Genomic DNA, 25591 nt, shown 5'->3' on the forward strand with positions numbered 1-25591 from the left:
AAAAGGACATGGAACTGTTGGAACAAGTCCAGAGGAGGCCATGAGGATGATCAGGGGACTGGAGCACCTCCCATATGAAGATAGGCTGAGAAAGTTGGGGCTGTTCAGCCTGGAGAACAGAAGGCTGCGTGGAGACCTCAGAGCAGCTTCCAGTGTCTGAAGAGGGCCTATAGGGATGCTGGGGAGGGACTCTTCATCAGGGACTGTAGTGATAGGACAAGGGGTAACGGGTTCAAACCTAAACAGGGGGAGTTCAGGTTAGATATAAGGCAGAAGCTCTTCCCTGTGAGGGTGCTGAGGCGCTGGCACAGGGTGCCCAGAGAAGCTGTGGCTGCCCCATCCCTGGCAGTGTTCAAGGCCAGGTTGGACACAGGGGCTTGGAGCAAGCTGCTCCAGTGGAAGGTGTCCCTGCCTGTGGCAGGGGTTGGAAGTGGATGAGCTTTAAGGTCCCTTCCAACCCAAACCCTTCTGTGATTCTATGACTGAGCAGGTGGGTGCAGAGCAGATGTAAATGGATGTGGACTAGGCATAGAAGAGAAGTCATCTTGTGCCTTTTCTGCAGAGTTAATCCAAATACCCCTGTAGGTAGGTAGCCTGGCATTGCCCCTGGGCGTGTTTTGATCATAGAATGATGATGGTGATTCTCACTGCATTTGTGGTTCTTAAAGCTTTCTTGGAGCCATGGGCTTATGGGGTCCTTGAAAATGGGCTTGCTGCCATGAGGCCAAAGGGATTATCCCAGGTAATAATAAAAGGGCCTATAAGGATGCTGGGCAGGGACTCTTCATTAGGGACTGTAGTGACAGGACAAGGGGTAATGGGTTAAAACTGAAACAGGGGAAGTTTAGATTGGATATAAGGAGGAAATCCTTTACTATAAGGGTGGTGAGGCACTGGAATGGGTTGCCCAGGGAGGTTGTGAATGCTCCATCCCTGGTGGTGTTCAAGGCCAGGTTGCAACAGAGCCTTGGGTGCCATGGTTTAGTGTGAGGTGTCCCTGCCCATGGCAGGGGGGTTGGAACTGGATGATCTTAAGGTACTTTCCAGCCCAAACCATTCTGTGATTCTGTGAATCCAGGGCTGTTGGTGTCCATCATCACAGCTCAGAATGCTACTGGTTTTTAAGGGTGAGTGTGTGTCTTCCAACAGCTGTGAGTGTATCTCCAGAGGTTTCAAAGGAGTGGGCTCTTTACTTCCAGTGCAGCATTTGTTTGTTTTTAGGGCATGTTTTTCCCCAGGGAAAGAGAAAGAATCCCACGATCAAAGAAACAAAGCAAACTGCTGTGGAATTTCTGCCTGACGGTATTTAAAGTGAAAAAACCCCAATCAAACAAACCAAACCATGGTGTGTGATTTATAAATGAGTCATGAGTGCCTCAGCCTGTCTTCATGGCTTCCTCTGGACTTGCTCCAGCAGTTCCATGTCCTTCTTATGTTGGGGACACCAGAACTGTATGCAGTACAGGAAAGAATTGAGTGAGTCAGGGAGGGAGAAGTTGCCTCCTGATGCTCCTGGTAAAGGAGTAAAGCCAGGTTTTCCATGGTGGCTGATGTAATTGGTGGGACTGCTGTGTTGGCCCTGCTCCTGTAGCATCCCTGCCCGCCTGACTGGCCAGTATCACTGGATGGACCATACAGGGTGCAGTAACGTGGTGAGCCAGATAACAAGGGCATTAACCCTGTTTTTCTGACTGTGTTCTAACAGGAATAGCCCCATTCCTGAAATTTCACCTGTACACCTTATGTCTGATCATCTCTTTTGGCCGTGAGATGCAGATTGCTGCTGTGCCTGGATACAGTGACGGGATGGGATTGCTCCCCTCGCTCTGAGCAGAGTTATTGCTGCTGTTGTGGGGCAGCTCTGTGCTCAGAGAGGCTTTTCTAGGGCAAGAATGTTTGAGGCTCGTTTTCTGTAAGTAGTGGGGTTGTGCTTCAGAGTGCCTGCTTGGCTCAGGAAGGCTGCATGTGTTTCCCTGGCAGCCTCTCTTTTAGCTTCCAGCAGGGATGTGCTCTGCAACTGTAGCATCCCAGCTTCAGAGGAGGCAGAAGGAAACAGTAAGTGCTGTGGGCAAGTGTAAGGTACCATTATTAATGTGACAAAACCAGGAAGAAACAGTCTGTGTAATGTATTGCTCAATGTGTAGTGTAGCTCCATGGACCAGAAGCATTTTGTTGGTGTCTTACAGGCAGCAGAGTGGGCAGGTTTTGAAGTGGTCCTCTGTCCCCTTTGTTATTTCCTCTAGTAGCAGTAGCTCTGTCTCTCTCTGGATGGGTGTAGTGGTAAGGGACATCCTCATCTTGAGTGCCAGACGTGGTGGCTGTAGGGACACACTGGTTTGTAGGGCTTTTATAAGCTCAGCTTTAGAGAAGATGGGAAAGTAGGCACACAACTGCTTAGAACTGATTAAAAACATGGATGTACAGCACAAGGCACATGCACATCACTGCGTGTGTAGCCCTGCGGCTGGTTACAGCCTGCACTGGTGTGGTCCTCATCACCCATGTGTCCTGCTGAAGTGAATGGAGATGCTGCAAGGTGACGGGTTCTACCTTTCAGTGTCCTCCAGGGCTGAGTCTCAGTGGTGGTGGGATCTCTGTAGAGCTCAGACAGCAGCAAAACAGGCAGGTCAACAGGGTCTGGTAGACAGTCCCTTGCTCCAAAAGCAATGGACTGGCGTTTAGCCCCATCACTGGGGCTGTAGCTGCGGCAGTCCATGAACAGTGCAAAATCCACATCCCAGTGTTGTGGTTTGACCCTGTGTACTCCTATCCTATACCTTATTACAGCACCTGCACAAGCACTTCTGTGGGGTAGAAATAAAAGGTGTATACACACACTTGCAAACATACAGCAGTTATTAAACACCGTGCACGGTCTCAGCACTGAAATGGTCAACGTGCTTTAGAAAACTGCCTTTAATTGCAGCAAAAGCTTTTCTTAGATGGTGATTAGTGTGTGCAGGAGGAAGGATTAGAGCTGCTTTGGCTGGTTGCTGTGTCTCTACCTGGTGTGATGTGCTCCTGTGGACAGCTCAGTGACGATTGATCTGGGACATGCCATTCAATGGCCAGGTATTATGGCTTGGTAAGGAGTTCTGATGTATCTATGCATTACAAGCATCTCCCAGCAATAACATGTGCTTGAGCAGACAGACAGGCAGGCAGTGGTATCCTACCCCTATAAAAGCCCATGGGGACCCTGCAGCAAACCCCGCCGGCCACAACCCCAGCTGCTGCCCAGTGCATTGCCTAAACAGGCAGATGTCAATGTTGCTCAACGTGGCGCGGACCCGCACGCCTGTTCATTAACGGATAAGATGGTCATGGCCTGTGCAACTCCTGTGGTTTCCAACCGTACTTATCGAGGGAGGGGGCTGCCTGCCCAGCCAGGGTGGTTCCTCTAATCGGTAGCTTCACATGCCAATGGCAGGCAGATGTGTAGGGAGCAAGGGCACGGCTTTTCCCTAACAGCTTATTGCTAGGCTCAGGGGAAGGAGTCATCTAAGGCAAGGCTGGGGAGTTTGGAAGGGATATTGTGCTCCAAAGGAGTTAATATTCCCCAAGGAAAGGTAGCCAGTGGGGCCTGTTGCTACCTTTTCCCTAGCTACAGCAACCCCAATGGTCATGAATTTTCACCATCCAATGTAGAAGGAATTGACTTACCCCAGTATTGCACAGAGCGATTAGGGTTGGAAGGGACCTCTGGAGATCATCTAGTCCAACCCCCTGCCAAGGCAGGGCCACCTAGTGCAGGTTGCAAGGGAATGTGTCCTTGGTGGGTTTGGAGTATCTCCACACCCCCCTGGGCAGCCTGTTCCAGTGCTCTGCCACCCTCATGGTTGAGGTGAAACTGCTTCTGTTTTAGTTTATTGTCATTGCTCCTTGTCCTGCCGCTGGGCACCACTGAAAAGAGCCTGGCCCCATCCTCCTGGCATCCACCTTTGAGATATTGATCTGTATTGATGAGATCGCCTCTCAGTTTGCTCTAGGCTAAGGCCCAGCTCCTACAATCTCTCCTCAAAGAGAGGTGCTTCAGACCTCTGATCATCCTTGTGGCCTCTGCTGGACCCTCTTCAGTAGTTCCTTCTCTTTCTTGTGCTGTATTTCCTATTAATAAGTTTAGCTCCACAAGCAGTTACCCAAGTCCTTTAGAGGCTTCTTCTATTGCTCACCCTCTATCCATGAGCTGCTGCGGGCAGCGTGCGAAATGATTGCGGGCTCGATTTAACAGCATCCCTCCTGCTTATCAGACTATATAATAACCATGTCTTTTAGGGGGGTGGGATCTTCTGGGGAGGGTGGGAGGCTGGGCAGTGAATGAGGAGGCCAGACACCATTGTCTGGTGAAGAATGTGAGTCCCCGGGGGCGAGCGTGCCTGGGCTCGCCTTCCAAATTGTCCCAGCATCCATCCCCCCTCCTTCGCGGGATTTCCTTCTCCAGCCGGGGTTTTGTTTCGGAACAAGGGTTGGTCAAACAAGCTTTTGTTTGCGGTCAGTTGCTTGGCACACATACACCACTTCTGGTTGGGGGGACAATGAGGAAGCTGTTTCGGGGGCAGCTGCGGTGGGACTGAAAGGGAATACTGATGGAGAAAAGGGCGCGGGGAGGAAATAGCCCGGTGGAAATTAATTGGGAGGATCTTAACGAAGTCTGGGTGCTGCAGCATGGTTGGGAGGGCGGTGGGGAGCCCTTCGGTCCTGCTGCCTTGGGCTGGTTTATGTTGCTTTCCCTTCCCCAGGGTACCCCACCTCTGACCAGTGAGAAAGATGGGCCCAGTATTTGTGACGATGCGCCTAAAAGGCTTTCTTTCAGGGAGAAGTAAATTATTTAGGGCAATAACAGAGTTTAAGAGGAATTGTATAAAGTGAGACTGACTTCTTTGTCAGCAAAAAAGGCAGCAAAACCTGCTCATAGATGACATTACCTAAATGACATTACATACGGATGTCCTTTCTTTCACATTTCCTGTAATCCTGTTATGGCATTGTCCCATTACCTCAAGCACTGTCATCTTTAAATGCTGTCAGATCTTAACTGGGTGGCCAAGGACACTGGGAGAGGATCGAGGTGAAGCTGATGGCAATTTCAGACCTGCCATATACACGACCCCCTCCCAGCCTGCCCTGTATAGGGTGTTCTCTGATAACGTGTTAACGTAGTGATGACTCAAGGACTTCTGCATCCTTTATGGAGCTGCTGCCCATCACCGTGGTGTCCAGCACCCTTTCTGGGGAGCACCGGTGGTTGAGTGCAGATGTGGGGTATAGGACATGCTGGAGGAGGCAGCTGTGCGCTCACTGGTGCTGGTTGGAAAGTGCTCCCATCCCTGAGAAACTGAGGACCCGGAGGTAAGCAGCTGGAAAACGCCCCTGTGGGACCACAGGCGATGTATCCGCTGCCCATACAGCCTTCAAGGCATTAACACCCATTTGCAAGGCACACCTTAAAATGCAGTTAAGTGCAACATTTGGGTGTTAATTGTTCTTAACATTATTGCTCTCTTACTGTATTTTTTGCTAAAAAAAAAAAGATGACTGAGGCCAATTTCTTTTCCTCCAGCCACAAATGTGGTGTCCAAAAGCACTACGAGACGTGGCAGCAAATGGGATTGTGACTTCTGCTGTTTACCTGCTGAAATATTTAACACTCTTAAGCCCAAGGAGTGGGAAGCGCTGGCGTCGGAGCAGTCGCCTGTTTAAACTGGCAGCCCCTCTCATCAGGTTATAATAGCGCTGATGATAATTGCCAGCTCCAAGGGCAGGAACTGTTGGTTCATTATCTCTGGGTGCAGTGCTGTGCTCTGAGGGGCTCTGGTCCCCCGTGGTGGCCACCAGACCTAGCTGCAGTGCAAGTAGCAGCAGCAAGGGACTGGCATGTGGCTCCTCAGTGAGTTGTCCTGGATGTGTGGGTGTAGAGGTGCTGCTGGTAGGTCACAGTGTACGCCACGTCCTTCTCTGCATCAGGATGTCCATCAGCATCTGTGGTGACTTTGCTAGTGTAGGCAGATGGATGATGGAGGTCCCAGCCCCCTTATCCAATGTGTTGTCAAAGAGGTAAAGAGTCAGAAAAGGAAAACTCATGGATAAAGAGCAGGACAGTGGCAACGACCTTCATTTGCCGCAACACAAGGGTCAGACATCAGCAAGGCTCAGAGTTTTTAGTCCCAGTGGTGCTAAAGGGCCTGGATCCCTAAATCTTCCTGCTGAAAAATAACAGTGAAACAGCCCATGGAGTAAAGGGGGTGTTTGTCCCCAGAAAGGATGTTGTGATATGACCATATAGACTACACAGATTATTCACCTAATCAGGTGAGGTTAGGGGTTTTTTATCACTATCTGTTACTGGTATCTCAGCGCTGGCAGTTACAACATTTAATTGCATTTTCCTGTAAGGAAATGCTTATCTTGCTAAAAGATGGGATTCTCTACAATCAGTTTTGTAGGCTTAAAATTGTTTCCATTTTATTCTTTACCATCAGTGCTATCTTAATCCATCCTCCGAGGCCAGTCCTCTGGTTTTATCCTCTGCTGATCCAAGGTCATAAACAGGCAGAAGTCTCCAGGCCAGGTCTTCCCAAATGGGTGCTGTCCTCCCCTGCCAGTGGCTCTGTCCTGTTCTCCTGCATAGGGCAAAAGTGACCAGCAAGATGTGCTGGAGCTGTGCCATCCCCCTTGTATCAGGTCTCAGTCCAGTGCTCCTAAACTGGCCACAGTTTATGCATCACTGCCCCATCTGGCCACTAAATTGATGCTTTTTTGGATGCTGGAGGAGAATTTTTCTCTGCTTTCTAAATGCTTTAATAAGTGAGGATTTGGGTGTAAAAGCATTAACTGCACTCAGTTCACTGTGGCTTTTTTTCAGTCATAGCTTGGCTTTTTATTTCCCCTATAGGCACAGGAACCATTTATAGCCGAGGTGGGCCGAGTTTGCAACTTATTAATCTCTCCCTTGCATGTGGGTTGAAAAGAGACACCATGCCTTTATCAAAAGCCAGGCTAGCACAAAAGCCTATGCAAAATCATCATCAAATCCTATTAGAGGTGGAAAATATCTCTTAGATCATCTCATTCATTTCCCTGCCAATGCTAGACTGTTCCTGAGAGTTAATTTTCTAGTGTCTGCTGCCGACTCCCTGTGTGACTGCAGGTCTGTCATCTTGCCTTTGGGTTGTCGCTGTAACTTCCACTCATTTCCATGCATTTCCAAACAAGCCTCGTTTTGTTCAGTGGTTGCTTTATGTTGATATTTGCCCTGTGTTATGTATTATCAGTGTTTTCTACTTGGAGAGCATCAGTGAACTCGGGAAAGGCATCCCCATGGGATGGGTGTGATGAGTGCTTGGGGAGTGATGTCACCCAAACAGGGGCTCCATCCCCTGCAGCCACCACTACCTGCTGCAGGTATTGGGGAAATGAGCATCTCAAGGGGAGGTTTCTCTCCCGGTGTTGTGGATGTGGGTTCAGTATGAGCAGATTGTCCTCTGTAAAGCATTCCTCTTCTCCCAACCTTTGCTGGCGCCGCCTCCGATGAATTCCCACCCTGAAGTCCTGGTCTGACTGCGACATCCACTCAGCAGGGGGGGGAAAAATCATAATAACTCAAAGCTGGAGCTATTTATAGCGTTGAGCAAATGCAGATTTCATCAGGGTTCGTTTTGGAGGAGGAAACGGCATCTAGGAGCGACTTGTAACTTCCCGTCGGCACTGGTGGCAGTGATTGAATTCCCCGGCACGGTCCGGGCAGCCTCGGGAACATCGGTCTGGCTACTGTCGCCCGGAAGGCATCAAAAGCAGGAGCTGTCGATGGCGACTTGCGTTTGCAGGGAATCTGAGGGCTTCCTAATTAACTGAGGATCTCCAAGCTGGAGCGAAGCTGCTCGACAAGCCCCCTCGTACGCCTCAAGTGCCAGGGCTCAGCTGATCGCCGCATCTAACAAGCGGCTGATTTTTTAACAGGAGCTCTGAGACTCAATCAGCTCCTAATGGCTCCGTTTCAAAACGTTTCAGTGCATTTTTCATCTCTTACACTGGAATTTATGCTCTTTGTTCCCTGCTCAAATATTCTGGCGCTCTTCCTTAATTTCAGGCTTCTGCCTTGCGATGGCTCCTCTGCCCTAACTAGGCAGCTCATCGCTTGCCTTTCCCCTGCACGCGGTCCTCTTGCCGCAGCCGCTCGCTCTGCTTTCTAATCAGCAAGTTTCAGAAATGCCCCTTTTCTCTCCCCCTGATGTGGATAGGCAGTGCTGCGGGGCCCGGAATTCCGTAATTAGAAGGAAACCCACGCTTAAACAGCGTAATAAGAGCTGAAAAGTGGTTTCGTTTCAGCTTTCAACCCCCTCCCTCTAAGATTGCGAATGCAGTTTGCAAATGCACCTGATCTTGACCTCCCCCCCCCCCCGTTGATTTTATGCAGTGCCGCAGATTCGGGCTGATTTACACCATGGTAAATGAGATCAAACCCTCATTTTGGATGCATTCACAGTGGAGTAAGAATATGCACATTTAAACCAAGGGCTTCGAGCTGCTGGGAAAACCACGGGGGGAATCTTTTCCATAATGAGACCCACGCGAGGCATCCTTGGGAAGGCAGCAGGATAAACTCCCGCCTAAGCAGTGCTTAGGAACAGATGAATTCCGTTCAGGAAGGTAGGGAGTTAATCAGCAACTCTTTCAGACTTCTCCATGTGTGTTTATGTTCAACGGCTTATCCATATCTTGGGCAATTATTCACGTGAAATAGAATATAAATCCCACCGCCTAATTTTTTCACCGGAAAAATTCCACAAGGTAATCAAATCCTGAAGTACATATTCTATTCCAGGGGTTTTATCAGTAAATCAAATTTTTATCATTTATCAGCAAAAGTTAGATTTAAGCATCTTCACTGTAATGTTTGAAAGATGAACATTTGTTTCAGCGGGTCCTGTGCCAATCAATAATCTTCCAGCTTGACTCAGCTATCAATTATTGCCGCAATTATTTGTCTAGTTGGATATTTAAAATGTCATCAGAAAGAGATGATTACATATTCCAGAAAGCAAGGCACTGTATAATCAGATGAACTGAATCCAGTTAAATGTAGTGTGGTACTAACCTGTCCTTCAAAGCTGAATTCTGCAGCGGCGACTGAAACAACAGCTTTCTGCATTATTGTAAGGAAGCAGATCTTAACCTTGGAACAGTGCGTGTTATTGGGGTCGGGTAATACTCGGCGAGAGGAGACCTTGCAAGCCTGGAAATTGAATCAGCCTTACTGACATAAAGGAGGGTTGTGTTTTTTTTTGAGGGGGGGGGGGGGCTGGTTTTGTTGGATTTCATCTGCAAATCTATAAATAAGAAAATCCACTTTTTCTCTGCCTTTCTGGGAATTTAAACTCCTGAGCTCAAAGCGCCAAGTTTTCATGTGCCCTTTTTGCATTGCTTGACTTGATGTATGTATGGTAAATACTCTCTGTGCCCCGGGAACGCAATAAAGCTGTAGCAATTCTTGCAAGTCTTAACAACCTCCAAACTCCAGATATTCAGAGTATTATATCATTTTCAACTTCAAGGATATCTCAGCGATGGAGAGGAGACGGAATAATCCAGAGGAGACTAGACAACTTTACGATACCTTTTGGTCCCATTTGCAAAGCAGGGAGAGGGAAAAATATATATTATTGATTCGACTAATACTTGCTTGTGCGAGTTATGGAACAAAACCTTGTAGGATCTGGTTCAGCACTTGCTGTGCTTGCAACTCCATGGTGACATTGAACTTGCTCAGGGACAGAATAAACCTTTGCCTTCATGGCAGATGATTTGCAAGCGGAGGTGTCATTTTGGGGGACCTATGGGTCCCCTGACCCACTTTGTCAGGATGGTTTGCTGCTGGCTAAATACCATTAATTTGAAAGGGAGAAGAAAGCAGGCCAAAGGGGAAGGCTGGGAAAGAGGAGAGTGAAGAGGATCCATTTGGGGAAGGAAAAGGTGGAATAAGGCTTTTAAGGAGAGTCCCTCTTCGTGTGTGTTCCCAAGCCCATCACTTGGCTGAGAGCTGGAGGGTTTTGGTCTCACTGGCACCCTGTCCAAGGCACTGGTGGGAGCCGGGGTGCTGTGGGATGGAGAAGGGACCTGGCAGTTGAGAAGGGCCAAGGATGGGCTGTCAAGGACCACCACATCTCTGCAAGGCCATGATTTGAATGCATGTGCTTTACAGAGCTGGGCACGTCAAATACAGATGCTAATGTGCAAAATGCAGCAAAATAAAGCAAAGCCATAGGTGATGAGGAGACTTGACGGCCCAGCAGTGCCAGGGCAGCCTCATGCCTGCTGGTGAGCCATGGTGGGAAGGTGCCAGCCCCTGATTTCTCACTAGGAGAAGGCTCACAGCCTTCTCAAAATGCCAATGTTGCTTCATTCTCTCCAGGCAAGCCCCATGCGGTAGAGCTGCCACATCCTCCCGAGAGGTCCTGCAGCGCTAATCAGGTCTGCAAACAGTAGTGGCTCTTCCCAGGAAAGCAGCGTCCTGGCATTGCATCTGAGAGTCTCTGTATGTAGGGAAACATTGCAGAGTAGTGTCCACAACACACACTCTGGCTTCAAGGCTGAGCAATGCCAGAGCTGGGATGCAAAGCAGATACAAATCCCATGGATGGCCTCTGCCAGGGCTCTGGGGTCTTGTGCCACGTCACACCCCACGCCAGCAGAGATGGCCTGAGATGTCATTAGAGCGTCTCCTTTCTTCCACTGCAAGAAGGTTTTTGAAGTGCACTCTGCCTTTTCTTAAGGTGCTCCCAGCCAGGAATAACAGTAGGAAAGGAAACACTTCCTCACATAGGTGTATGAGGGTGAATAAGGTAATTTGAAAGCTCTTTGTAGCTGTATAATTACAACACTGCATTTAAAAAGTGAATTCTTGCCTTGATTGTCCCCAGCAGCCACTGGGTGAATGTGTAATTATGGACTGTTAGAGCATTTGGACTATTACGGACTATGGTTTGCTGGGTAGTTAAGTTAGGCTTGAAAGGGCTTTGATGCTTTATTTGGGGCAGGGCTTCAATGAGGTGGGTTGCAGTCCAGGTGAACCTTCCAGCAGGGGACACCCAAGTAGATCCAGAGGAGGTGATTTAGGAGGTCTCATCCCAGCAATGTCACTCCTGTTGGAGTTCATTCATTTACATTCATCACTGTGTGTCTGGGATGTTGGCTACTTTGCTAATGATATTTTTAGAGGAACGAGATGGTATCAGTGAGGAGTTCCTCTTATGGGGCTGACAACAACACGTATTTCACCCTTTAGGTCCTGCTGCCAGTGTTGGAAGGTATTGAGCTACCACCCATGTGATGCTACGGTCTGCATCCCCTCTTATGTCCCATCACTGGGCATTGGGGTATAGTATAGGTGTGTATGATCAGGTCTTCTTTGCTTGAAGGGTTTCTTTCCTTCCAAGCTGAATTCCAATCACAGCGCTGATTTCCGACTGTAGTTTTCTTCTGTTCCTCACTAATCAAGACACGACAGATTTCCACCCCCCTGAAGTTTTAAAAAAGCACAGAATCAGTCGCAGCCTCATCCCTCACTTGCCAAGTTGGAGCTTGCAGCAAGTCTTCTTGGTGGCCAAATCATAATCGCCTTCCAAAATGGTGACAGACGTTGAGGTCGGGCTTGTACTCCTGATAGTGTTGGGGTGCTCCAGCAGGACCCCAGCATCCTGCACCTCCGTGCTGAGGTCCAGCAAACCATCCAGTTTGTTGCTCTGGGTAATGAGATAATCTTTTGGCGGGGGGAATTGGGTAGATGGGGTTGGTTCTGCATGAGTAAATACCCAAAATATGGTGAAGTTATCAACCAGACTGGTCATGGATGAAGTTGGCACTTCTGCAAGGGCCAGATGTGCGCCAGGGGAGCCCAGCTGTTGGGCTGTGGATGGAGTCTTTCCTGCTCCTGACTGCACCCCATGCCAAGGGATTCTGCATATTGCTCTTCTGCAGGAAGGAACTGGCCTCCCTGTTTCCATCCTTTCCCACTCACTCCTTCCTCAGTCCCAAAATTCTGCTGTTGTGTGGAATCGTAGACTTGTTTGGGTTGGAAGGGACCTTAATGCTCATCCAGTTCCAACCCCCTGCTACGGGCAGGGACACCTTCCACTAGATTGGGTTGTTTAAATAAATGAAAATTTGGCTTTGGGAGAGAAAAAGGTGAATCCCTGGAGTTCCTAATTCCAGTCTAAGTCTTTGAATGGCAAGGCAGTGCCAGTTGTGCCGCTGTTTTTATTATTGCTGTTGCTTGGGTTTCTTCTTGAAGTTTGGTTCATGGTGTGGCATTTTGGCCTGGTTCTTCTTTAAATGAGGGGCTTTTAAAGGGAAGTGTAATGAAAAACAGCATTATTGATACTTGGTTTAGGAAATATGCCAGTTTTATTAACATTATTTCAGGGAGTTTGAATTTGCTGGAAAAATAATTGTTTTCGGGGATATCAGTAAGTCTTATTGGTAAAAGTAGATAAGGAAAGGTGGTGAATGGGATGCTAAGGGTCCCACAAGGAAAAGCATCTTCTAGCGTTTAGACATTTTCACAACTTAGCCAGTCCCAGGACCCACCATTAGGCCTGTTCATAAACAGCAAGGACTTGATTTGCAGCATTTCGTTTTTCAGATGCACAACAGCAATGGTGCTTCTCACTTCACAAGCAATGCTGTGTCACTTCCTAGAGAGTTTTGGGGACATCTTCCTTGTTCAGTGTTTCTGAATCCGGTTCATCTAATGATAAAGAGAAAAGATTAGAGAGAAAGTACCTTGTTGTACAGAAATGCAGCTACTGCTGTTATTTATTAGTATTGCAATAATTATGACAACAGCAGCGACAGTGCTGATGCTAACAGTGCTAACAGCTACTTACAAACGGTTAATGATGGACCAGGTTAACAACGTACGTGCCTTTTGCAATCTGGAGAATCAGGAGGAAGAATTAGTGCAAGAAGGAGAAAATATGTTTGGACAGTTACAGTTTCCTGTCTAAACTGATGCTGCCGATTACCAGGAAAAGGTGAGTCACGACAGAGCAGCTATTTCTTACCAAGGGAGAAGTGGGCTGCTGCAGGCGTGGAGTGGACCCACTTATCTCCTGGCCTTGTGATGCTTCCTGTGTCCCAACTGTTTTAGTTCTCTGGTTTTCAGTTGAGAGGAATATCAAACAGTACAGATTTCCAAAAGAGAGAGGAAGGGAAAAAGGAGAGATATTTGACAAGCCAGATGGAGAAGAACTGAATCAAGTACAAGTGGTAACAATTAACTCAATTTTTTCTTCCCCCCCCCCAATACCATATCAACTCCAAATTTATCAGTCCAAAAACCAAGCAGTTGATATTAAAGCTGAGCAAAGAAGTTCTGCATTTGGCTCAGGGTGTTCTTCTGATAATTGTTTGGTGGTGAGCAGAAGAGGGGGGGGATGCTTACTGCAGGTTGCTGTTTGAGTCTCTCTTAACTTCTGTTCTTTGCTGTTTGATAGCAGAAGGTGTGAATGTTCCCTGTAGGTGCAGGTAGCCCAGTAAAGACACCTTGGCTTTGCTTACACATTTGGGAATTTTGGGAAGGTGGAGAAAGCAGGAGCTAAGCCGCCAAGGCTGGTGGTGCTGGTTTGTGGAGGGATGCTGGTGAGAACAAGGGCTGGACCACTAGGGCAGTGAGGGCCGCATCCTGGTCTGCTTGGAGATTTCTCTGGCACAGGGATTTCTCTGAGGGAGTATATCTGCAGCTGTGAACAAAATCCTTGGAAATTCCATTGGCACGGAGGCAGTCAGTGTTTACGCTGCCGTTTTGTTTGGGAAAACACTGGGAAAACTGGGGTGTCTCTAATAGTGAGTTTGTATGCAGACTGTATGATGCCCTGTGGTACAATACTCATTACAATAACATCTTACTCCATAAGCTGGTGGTCCTTCCCAAACGACATCTTGCTGCCTGTTTCGGACAGGGGCACTGAGAGGATGCTGCATGTGGTGTTTCAAGCATTATTCTTCTATCAAGCACTGGTGTGTCCGGCGAGCAGCTTTCCTGTATCCAGCCCTGACTTTTGAGAAACGAAGGGAGCTCTTCCAAAGCACATTGGCACCCGCATGCAGATTATTCCATTACTCACTTGGCAGTGCCTGAACTTGCATGCCTAGCTCCAGAAATCCTTTTGTGATTCTTTCACTTTCCCCCTCCCAGCAGTGGCATCTAGCTGACAGCTTCTCCTCCCAGCTGGTCTCCTCCCCAGCATCTTGTCTGGCTTTGCTGCTGGTGGCTGTGGACACGGCTGTGGGTCTTGCTCAGAGCCAGCTATATCGTGCCTGGAGATGCTGGCTTGCATCGACTCGGACTTTTAGCATGCTGGGTGTATCTGTGAGCACAGTAAAGAAGAGCCAGGGTTTATTTAAATATCAGAAAAGCCCCTTAATGCTGAGAGCAGCCATCTCTTCGTATTTTACTGACTAATTGTGCCAACTGCCCTTAAAGGGACTCAAATGCCAATATCCGCCCCACTCATTTGTTAACATTTTTCAGATCAGAAGCTAAATCTGTCACTTGTGTGTCACTGGTTAAATCACTTCTTTTTGGGGCATGAGAGCTGTTCTGCTGCTTTTATTTTTTAGGCAGGAGCCAATGACTTCAGCGGCACTAAACATTCATGTCGTGGTGAAATGCTGTGCCCTGTCATTAGTCCTGTGCTGGCTGGGGTGTAGGAAAGGAATAAATACGTAATGGTGGGTGAGGCTTCACTGCATGAGACTGGTCAGGTTTCATATTGGCCCCATGTTTGTATTTGGTACATGGTATCCCAATGTAGTTCTCCTATAGGGGTGATTTCCCAAATATGAAGCAAATGAGCAGTAAAATTGACTGGGAGGAAAAACGTAGACACAAAACGTGAATGGTAATTGGAAGCTATTTGTAAAGAGATGATGAGCTGTCCAGGAAGGAGAGGGCAACTCTGGCCCAAGTCCAAAACCTACTTCACCCTCTCCAGTGGTGAGATGAGAACAGCAATTAGATATTAAAAAAATCAATAGATGACAATTAAAAAATGGAAAAGGGATAGCAATCAATGGCAGTGAGAAATCATCGTGGGTAGAGAACTGGCCAGGAGAGGCTAAGGAAAACTCATGCCCAGCACTGATGGGGAGAAGAGGAGAGCTTCTCAGGGTCCTGAAGGAAAGAGAAACCCTTGAAGTGACACATGGAAGAAGCAATAAGGTAGAAGTCTGCAATGAATATTTCTGCTTGTAGACGTGGAAAGCAGCAGTGTTATGTTTTTGTATCGTAGGTGGCTGATGAAGCTTTTTCTAGCTTATGATGATCTTAAAGTTCTTTTCCGACCTAGCTGATTCTGTGATTAGTTGCCAAGGATGATATTATACAAGGTGCAATGGAAATAAATATTTTTAAATGGAAAAGCCCCCAAAATCCCTAAAGAATTGGTATGTGAATGCTGGTTTTTAGTAAAGCTTATGGACTGGGAAAATGCTGTCAAGAGCTCATCGGGGTAAGCGGGGGAGAGTTGGCAACACTTTGCTTATCTCTACTGGGAAGAATAATTGAAGAGCCTATATAAGATGGAATTGATAAAGAATTAAAGGATAGAAATATAATTCATGCCACTCAACTTAGATTTATGGAATATAGATCTTGTCAAATAAACCTGATTTCATTCTTCCAGATGACAACTTTGGTTGATAAATGTAGATGAAATAGACTGTGCAAGGCGTTGGACGCAGCGCTGTGTGACATTGTGTGTAGGAAGACCGAGCACTGGGCGGTATCGCTAGGATGGGTGATTGAGAGATGGTTAAGAGCATGGTTGGGTACAGCCTGCTCTGGTCCTTGGATAGAAGAATGGAATAGCTTACAGAGCTGAGGTGCGGTACCCCAGAAGGCAGCAGCTCAGATGGAGGTGATGGAGGCTTCAAGGAAAACCAACCCCTTCCCAGTATGATGCTGGGGTGAGAAAGGTTTGAGTAGTGGAGGAGGATGGAGGGGTGGTTTTGGGTTGTAAAGATGACTATATTTAGAAGTGTGCCTTGATTTCTGGGTGCACAAATATTCTTGGTGTGCAGAGGGAAGGCCACATTGTGTGCCAGAGGGCTTTTCAGTGTTATCAACCCCAAAAAACCCTCAATAGAAAAGGAGAATGGGTAGAGGTTGGAGCCAGAGGAATTCAGGTGGACCCCCCCAGTACCTGTCTTGAGTGTGGTTAGCTGTGAGGGTGAACTGTAGGTCAAGCAGTGGATCCTGTCCTTGTCTTCTGAGCTGGTTTGAATGTTTTTTGCTGGAATTTCATGCATTGCCCTAAAGACAATTTGCAGGCTGGAGGAGGTTATGCTTTACCCAAAGATACCTTTTTGGCCATGGCTTAGGACAACTGAGAAGCTTGTATTGCAGGAAAGGTTAGAGAATGAGAGCTGGTGATCCCTTTTGACCTTAAATTCCTTGATGCAAAGCAGTTGAGGATGTGAGCTCCAGCCCCACTGCTGGTGGCCAAGGAGGGCTGGTTCAGCATTCCTGCTGTCCTCTTGGAAATCAGCTGGAAGTCCCGATGGCATCTCAGTGCTGCTTTGGATAACACATCCCATCATGTTGCCCCAGTGGACAATGAGGTACAGAGCCCCATGGGACCTTCTCCAGCTCTGTCCTTGGCCACCACCACCTACTACATCTCCCTCTTGTGCTTGTGGTCTTGCACAGATGCTTTAGCTGGGAAATGCGTATGGATGTAAAGACCCATAGCTTGGAGACATCAGTGCATCCACAGCCTTCAGGTCCTATGATCCTGCCTGGCTTTTGGGGGGACCCAAACTCTCACCATAAACCATATTGGTGGGATGGGAGGAAGGAAAAGGCGAGTTCCCCTCCAAAACCAGGGGTTGCTGCAGCGGCCTGAGGACCTGTCTCATTGCTGGCGGGCAACGCATGGATTAGTGCCATAATTCTTGCAGTTTGGCAAGGCTGCATCAGACTGGAACGTATCTCTAGGTGGTGATATGGTCAGTCAATAGCCTTCATAATTAATCAAGCACTAATAGACAAATTAGAAATCGTGTCTCTTCAAAGCAGGAGGTGGAGGCAAATGGCTGCTGGATTTTAACTGTTTCGCTGCTTTGATTTTATTGCCTGGTTTCACGTTGCTCCCTTGGAGATGTTGGGTTGTTTATAGGGGAAGTTTTATACATAAACATGATTTCGAATTTAAATTATTCTCTTGATTACCAAACGCGGACGGTGAATTGAAAACTTGTTTTTCAGGCAAGCACGTGAAGAATAATATTACATTTTACACTCCACTAAATCAATGTAGCCCTAATTTTGCCATGCAGGAAATCAATTCCAGTCTTTGTAACAGTCGAAGATGTTATGAACAAAGTAATTTTGCAAATTATGGCGAGTAACACATTTATTGATGACTGTAGTTTAGGAATTTAGAATTTGTGAGTGCTGTAATATAATAAGGCCGTACTGGCAGGAGCTGAGTGAAATACAGATTATACGGTGAAACTGTAATGCATCATTTGCTATTAGTGGACTGGTAATAATTACCAGTTTCAAAGCAGCTTTTTCCATGTAATCTTTAGTCTCAGTCGTAACAGCCCTTCTCATTGACATTATGATTACACGAGCTGCCCTTATGATCTAGAATATCTAGTTGATGGGAATACTAAAATGTGGTAGCGAACGCTTGATGTTGTATCCTCATTAGAAGATAAAATGCTATTTTCTCTGACCTGATCTATAAGGTAGAGAGGGGAGGCAGCGTTACATTGTTAGCTCCCACCGTGGTGTTAAAAACTTCCACTTCATTATGGTGAAGCAAGGTGAAATTTCCCCATTGAAGATTTTTCTTTTTCCCCCAAGCTCACAAATGAGCATAGGAATGTGAAAGTCCAATTGAATTTCCCTCTCATTTCAGCAGATTTAAGTATTTATCTGCACTCACACGCCTGGCACATCCTAAACACCGCAGTGCATTTTATTCCGGCGCTGCTTTCAGGATGAAACGTTAAATATTATTCCAAGGGCTTTTCAAGTGATTAAAGTGTTAAATGCCTGCTGTAGATGATTGAGTCTCTTTTTTCTCTCCTGATTCAGCTTCTCAGGCCAGACGCAGAGTAACCACAGGGCTGGGAGGCAGGGAGGAAAGCTGTGACGGGGCCTCTTGTATCCCCACATCATTGCTCAGCTCGCTAGAGAATGAAAATGCCCATAGGAAGCTTTTCTTCCTCTCCTCCCAAGTGAGATGGGAAACAAGATGAGCGCAGATAAAGCAATGTTTTCTTTCCAGATCTTCACATTTGGCTTTTTCTTTTCCTTTCCTTCATATTAGGCAAATAGGGAAAACCTAACAGTGGCAGCTCTTAGTGCCAGCACATAAAGAGGTTTACCCAGGAGTGGTGCCTATGGAGCCACGTACTCGTAATGTAACTGTTGGGTCAGGGCGGGAGTATGTGGTGCAGGCAATTATCACCCCAAGCACTGATGCTCTTTGAGGTCTTCTGGTTTATTCCTCAACAGACCTCAAGATCCATGTTTGTTTTTCCAAATATCATTGGAGAGCAGTTCTACATGAACTGCTGGGCAGGCCTGGGAACAAATTTCCATCCTCATAGCTCCAGTTTACCAGCATTTAGGAGAACATCCATAGGGGGGTGGAAGTGAATTATTTACCAAATCACAGTCATCGATAAAAGCACTCTCACCTTTGCCATTTCTCACACGACCCCTTCCTTGTGGGCAGCGCTCAAAAACTTACTCACCCTCCTTGTTTTGCCGTATATTAGAAGGGGCTGCTTTCTGCTGTCATTATTAGCCATCTTTTTGTTTAGTTATTTATTAGTTGGTTGCTCTTTTATAATGTCCATGTTATCTCCAAAAATAAATTATCATGAAATAGAGTTAGCTCGCTACTTGCCAAAGTGGCATTTACCATCCTCAGCTTCTTTTCAGTGCGAGAGAAATAATGTGGCTCCGGCAGGGCGCTCGGCCAGGCCTCCTGGCCACCCTCCAGCTCTTTCCCTGGCAGAGCTGCTGCTCTCTCTGCCTTCCCCTTTCCCCAGCCCATGCTATGTTTTGATTTAACTTTTTCCCCTTTTTTTCTCTTCATTTGACCCAGAGTTGAATCTCTTCTAAAGAGCAGGAGATAGTGTCCAGTTTTGTACTTATCGTTAGTCTCATAAGCAGGAGGCTGATGCGGTGATGCCCAGCTTGCCAGCAGTTGGGATGCTTTGCGTTGCTGCTTTGAACTGATGTGCGTGGTTTTCTGGAGTGCTTTTTAGAAGATTTATATTTATTTATCTGTCTTATTTATTTCAGTTTAAATATTAGCAGCCTCTGGCATCCATTGACGTTGTCGTCTCGTATTATTTATATCTTGTTTTGCTGGAGTTACCCTCTGGGGTTCAGTTCTGAACCCAGGGCTGGGGACAGTGGGAAGGGGTGGGGTGGGTTTTGTACCTCCCCATCACACCCCTCCTGTCCCCCTGTCCCCTTCCTGTGCCTAAGCTGGGATGTCCCTTCCCCAGCTCCCAGTTGAGCATCCCAAAGGAGAGCAGCTTAGGCAGGGAGACGGCTCTCATCTGCCGGTGCATGGCCGAAGATTGACGCTGCTTGTTGTGTTATTTTGCAGGTAAAGACGAGCCCAGCAGCTACACGTGTACGACTTGTAAACAGCCTTTCAACAGCGCCTGGTTCCTCTTGCAGCACGCACAGAACACGCACGGCTTACGGATCTACCTAGAAAGCGAGCACGGCAGCCCCCTGACGCCACGGGTTGGTATCCCAACAGGACTAGGTGCAGAGTGCCCTTCCCAGCCACCTCTCCACGGGATTCACATTGCAGACAATAACCCTTTTAACCTGCTCAGAATACCCGGCTCGGTCTCGAGGGAGGCGTCGGGGCTGGGAGAAGGGCGCTTCCCACCCACACCGCCCCTCTTTAGCCCTCCCCCGAGGCACCATTTGGATCCGCATCGCATTGAGCGCCTGGGTGCGGAAGAAATGGCTCTGGCCACCCATCACCCTAGTGCCTTTGACAGGGTGCTGCGACTGAACCCCATGGCGATGGAGCCCCCCGCTATGGATTTCTCCCGGAGGCTGCGGGAGCTGGCCGGCAACACCTCCAGCCCACCCTTGTCCCCGAGCCGGCCCAGCCCTATGCAAAGGTTGCTGCAGCCCTTCCAGCCCGGCAGCAAGCCCCCGTTCCTGGCCACGCCGCCCCTTCCTCCTCTGCAGTCTGCTCCTCCTCCTTCCCAGCCGCCCATGAAGTCCAAGTCCTGCGAGTTCTGCGGGAAGACCTTCAAGTTTCAGAGCAACCTGGTGGTCCACCGCCGGAGCCACACCGGGGAGAAGCCCTACAAGTGCAACCTCTGCGACCATGCCTGCACGCAGGCCAGCAAGCTGAAGCGCCACATGAAGACCCACATGCACAAGTCATCCCCTATGACGGTGAAGTCGGACGATGGGCTCTCCACCGCCAGCTCCCCTGAGCCGGGCACCAGCGACCTGGTGGGCAGCGCCAGCAGCGCCCTCAAGTCTGTGGTAGCCAAGTTCAAGAGCGAGAACGACCCCAACATGATCCCTGAGAATGGGGATGAGGAAGAGGAGGAAGAGGAGGAGGAGGAGGAAGAGGAAGAGGAGGAAGAGGAGGAGGACTTGAACGAGAGCGACCGGCCGGACTACGGCTTTGGGATGAGCTTGGAGGCAGCCCGCCACCATGAGAACAACTCTCGGGCCGGCGAGGAGGGTCGGTCGATGCCGGACGTCATGCAGGGCATGGTCTTGAGCTCCATGCAGCACTTCAGCGAGGCCTTCCACCAGGTCCTGGGGGAGAAACACAAGCGGGGCCACCTCCCCGAGCCCGAGGTGCACAGGGACACTTGCGACGAAGACTCGGTGGCCGGCGAGTCCGACCGCATCGACGAAGGGGCAGTGAACGGCCGGGGCTGCTCCCCGGGGGAATCCGCCTCGGGAGGCTTGTCCAAAAAGCTGCTGCTGGGTAGCCCCAGCTCCTTGAGCCCCTTCTCCAAACGCATCAAGCTGGAGAAGGAGTTCGACCTGCCGGCCGCTGCCATGCCCAACACCGAGAACGTTTATTCCCAATGGCTGGCAGGCTACGCTGCATCCCGGCAGCTGAAAGACCCCTTCCTCAGCTTCGGCGACTCCCGACAATCGCCCTTCGCCTCCTCCTCCGAGCATTCCTCGGAGAACGGCAGCCTGCGCTTCTCCACGCCGCCGGGCGAGCTGGACGGAGGGATCTCAGGCCGCAGCGGCACGGGAAGCGGAGGGAGCACCCCCCATATTAGTGGCCCGGGCCCTGGGAGGCCCAGCTCAAAAGAGGGCAGACGCAGCGACACTTGTGAGTACTGTGGGAAGGTCTTCAAGAACTGTAGTAATCTCACCGTCCACAGACGGAGCCACACGGGCGAGAGGCCGTATAAGTGTGAGCTTTGCAACTACGCCTGCGCCCAGAGTAGCAAGCTCACCCGGCACATGAAAACACACGGGCAGGTGGGAAAGGACGTTTACAAATGCGAGATTTGTAAGATGCCTTTTAGCGTGTACAGTACCCTGGAGAAACACATGAAAAAATGGCACAGTGATCGAGTCTTGAATAACGAGATAAAAACTGAATAGAGGTATATTCGTTACCCCCCCCCCCCCCCATTCACCCCCATCCCTTCCCCGCATCCCCGTAGAGGTTTTTCTAGTCCCTTGTGATGGAAATCATGGAAAGCTAAGGATATTTGGAAAGTGCTTGTCACCAGCACACCCTGTTTATTTTCTTTTTGTTCTCACCGTTTGAATGCATGATCTGTATCGGGGCAATACTATTGCATTTGACGCAAACTTTGAGCCTTTCTCTTGTGCAATAATTTACATGTTGTGTATGTTGGGGTTGTTTTTATTTTCTTATTTTTGGTTTGGTTTGTTTTGGGTTTTTGGTATTTTTTTTTTGGTTTTGGTTTGTTTCTTCTTTTTTCTTCTTCTTCTTTTCATTTTTTTTTTTTTTTGGATTAGACAGCATGTATGGTATGTTATGGCTGTTTTTAAATTGTCCCTGATTAGTTGCTGAGCAAACACGTCGCTGTTTCCAGTTCCGTTCGGGAAAAGAAAGAAAGAAAGAAAGAAAGAGAAAAAAAAAAAAAAGAGGAAAAAAGGAAAAAAAAAAAGCAAAACAAAACCAAACCCAAGAGCAAACAAAACCGACCATGCTGCATACATCCTGTAATACATATCATGTACAGTTTTGTTTTGTGACGTGCGAAGGAAAACACGCTTTGGGTAACCCTCTACGGACAGGAGCGATAGCACCGAAGAAGCGTTGAGTTAGCTAGATTTGCTGTCTTAAAAAAGGAATAAGCCCACCGATTGGAGTGTACCCATTAGACAAAAGGAAAAAGGCCTTGAATTGGAAAGTAACCGACTGCCATCAGTCAGAAAGAGGTAGATTTCTGTTAGTGTTTGGTTTTAAAACACGCATAATACACACACACACACATACAAATAATGTGAGTGCCTTGGATCTGTCGCGGCCGATGCCGATGGCTCCTCTCTACTCGTCCTCCACGCGTAGCTCGTCTCCCACCGAGCGTGCGAGCCCCGTCTCGTGGCTCTTACAACGCCAGCTACCTAAGAACGAAGAGGAAAGAGAAAACTTTAAGGAAGAGAAAGAAATGACCCGCTCAGTCCTAGTTAATCATCATTCTCCCCCCGCCTTTTATTATTATTATTATAATAATTATTATTTTTTAAAGCAGAACTGATCGTACCAGTCTAAAATCCCTCTTCGCTCCTGGAGAGAGCTTAAAACAAGATACAGGACCTTTCCTCCCCCCAACCCCAAACTTTTGTCTTCCCCTCCCCATCAATGATTAAATAGAATGTGAAACGCGCAGAGGCCCTTCAATGCCATTAAATACACAAGTAAGGAAATCCGTTTGATGAAGATATTTACTTTTAATAATATCTTTTATTGATTCTGGCACCAAAAGCAAATAAATCCGGAGCCACTTGGTTGTCAAAGCTGACAATCAAATTATAAACTTTTAAGACCTCGTGTGTACCGTATAGAGAATAAAAATAAGACTGGCAATAATATTTTACCGAGTGTAACGGATAGAGGAGCAAAAAGAAGTAAAATAAAATATTGTGATTTATTAGCACAATGTGGTACTGTTTGCCATTTAAAACTAGAACAGGTTATAAGCTAATACCGACACAGTGATGATTAACTATGAACTCTTTAAGACTTGCCTTTAATGTGATGCTCGGAAGAAGTAATGGAGAATTTAAAACAAAGAGAAATAATAAGCAAAAGAGTAGCAGTATCTGTCTGTGCTCCCTAAAAGTTGTCCTTTTTCTTTCTCCCCTCCCTCCCATATTCTGTGTGCTATTTGTGTTGATGTGGAAAAGGATTCCTTGTTTTATTCTTAAGCTAGCGCCCGCCCCGGTTGGTGTTCAAATAGCACTTGACTCTGCCTGTGATGTCTGTATCTTTTCTTTAATCGAAGGTACAGAGGTTGAGTATAAAATTAAGACTGCTCAGATAGGACAATTAAGTGCACTGTACAATTTTCCCAGTTTACAGGTCTATACTTTAAGGGAAAAGTTGCAAGAATGCTGAAAAAAAAAAGACCCCACAAAAAAAAAAACAGTAAAAAAATCGAATATGATCTCATTGATGAGCATAAAAGAAAAGAAAACCCATAAAAAACACAAAACTTTGCCAGCCATTTACTTGACTAATGAGCTTATCTTCTCGGACGCGACATTACAGCGCTGTGAATGGAAACAGACTCTACACTCCCATAAAATGAATGATTGCTTTGGCTCCTACAGTGCAAGGATTTTTATTTTTTTTTTGTACAAAAAAAAAAAGAAATGAAAAAAAACCCCACAAAAAACTTTTTTAAAATATAAATGTTAAGAAAATTTTTTTAAGGAGAAAAAGGAAAAAAAAAAATCACAACACTTCATTATGTTTAGGGGGAAACTGTATTTTAGGGTTCATCGTCTTGGTGGTGTACAAGACTTGTTCTTCATTTTGGTAGTGGAAATTCTATGCCTTGGATATACACAGCTCTTCAGGTTGTATAAAGAAAAACATGCATTGGGGAAAGGTTTAAGATTATATAGTACTTAAATATAGGAAAATGCACACTCATGTTGATTCCTATGCTAAAAACACATTTATGGTCTCTTTTTTCTGTATTTCTAGAATGGTATTTGAATTAAATGTTCATCTAGTGTAGGCACTATAGTATTTATATTGAAGCTTGTATTTTTAACTGTTGCTTGTTCTCTTAAAAGGTATCGATGTACCTTTTTTGGTAGTGGAAAAAAAACAAAAAACCACAGGCTGCCACAGTATATTTTTTTAATTTGGCAGGATAATATAGTGCAAATTATTTGTATGTTTCAAAAAAAAAAAGACAAAAAAAAAAAGACAAAAAGACAAAAAAAAAGAAGAAAAGTGTGACATTGTACAGATCCGAGGCCATATGATGGCTCTTTGGGGGAATGCTGTGGAGATGTCACGCTGCTGGCCGTCACAGAGGGGTGTACATATCTTTTTTGCGTTCTTTTTTCCTGCTGCCATACTGTATGCAGTACTGCAAGCTAATAACGTTGGTTTGTTCTGTAGTGTGCTTTATGTCCCTTTCCTTCTATCACCCGACATTCCAGCATCTTAACTTCATATGCAGTAAAAAGAAAGAAAGAAAGAAAAAAAAAGCTTAAAAAAAGAATAAAAAAAAAGATTAAAAAAGAAAAAAAAAAAGAAAAGAAAAAAAAAAAAGGAGAAAAAACCGTTTTGCAGTTTTTTTCATTGCCAAAAACTAAATGGTGCTTTATATTTAGATTGGAAAGAATTTCATATGCAAAGCATATTAAAGAGAAAGCCCGCTTGAGTCAATACTTTTTTGTAAATGGCAATGCAGAATATTTTGTTATTGGCCTTTTCTATTCCTGTAATGAAAGCTGTTTGTCGTAACTTGAAATTTTATCTTTTACTATGGGAGTCACTATTTATTATTGCTTACGTGCTCTGTTCAAAACAGAGGCACTTAATTTGATCTTTTATTTTTCTTTGGGGGTTATCTTTTTTTTGGAGGGGGGGGATTTGGTTATTTTGGGGTTTTTTGTTGTTTTTTTTCTTTTTTTTTTTATTTTTTATTATTTGGATGACCAAAGGTCATTACAACCTGGCTTTTTATTGTATTTGTTTCTGGTCTTTGTTAAGTTCTATTGGAAAAACCACTGTCTGTGTTTTTTTGGCAGTTGTCTGCATTATCCTGTTCATACACCCATTTTGTCCCTTTATTGAAAAAATAAAAAAAAAACCTTAAAGTACACAGTTGTCAGCTTCTGGTGTCCTCATTTGACACACGCTGTAGGTGGCTCCCAGCGGCAGGCTCTAGGAGAAGGTCCCCGGGCAGGGGTGTTTTGGGGTGCGCGCTCTGAGCCCCGAGGAGCGCCCGCTGCCCAGCTTGCCCTTAGATAAACCCCCTTTGTGCTGAGGAAGAGGATTTTTGGGCTATAACAAGTTAGTTTTCAGTGGGAAGCGTTCGCAGTCTGGACATG

At 46.8% G+C, this 25591-nt stretch overlaps 1 protein-coding gene across 9 annotated transcripts in view; it reads left to right on the top strand.

The window, feature by feature from the left end:
- BCL11A (BCL11 transcription factor A) overlaps positions 1 to 25591 on the top strand; it is a 77290-nt gene that overhangs the window by 43451 nt on the left and 8248 nt on the right. For 2 of the 9 annotated variants that reach the window (XM_061364877.1, XM_061364874.1), the window contains exon 3: positions 19638 to 21517. In XM_061364877.1, coding sequence (XP_061220861.1) covers positions 19638 to 21517 — 1880 coding nt within the window. Of the gene's footprint in view, positions 1 to 19637; positions 25361 to 25591 lie in introns of those variants that run through there. The other 7 variants (XM_061364878.1, XM_061364875.1, XM_061364880.1 and 4 more) reach the window with 4 other exon arrangements.

Source organism: Neopsephotus bourkii, unplaced genomic scaffold, assembly GCF_033783945.1.
Source record: "Neopsephotus bourkii isolate Nb327-2 ecotype Australia unplaced genomic scaffold, CSIRO-AGI_Nbou_v1 NB_1250, whole genome shotgun sequence".
Lineage (NCBI taxonomy): Eukaryota > Metazoa > Chordata > Aves > Psittaciformes > Psittacidae > Neopsephotus > Neopsephotus bourkii.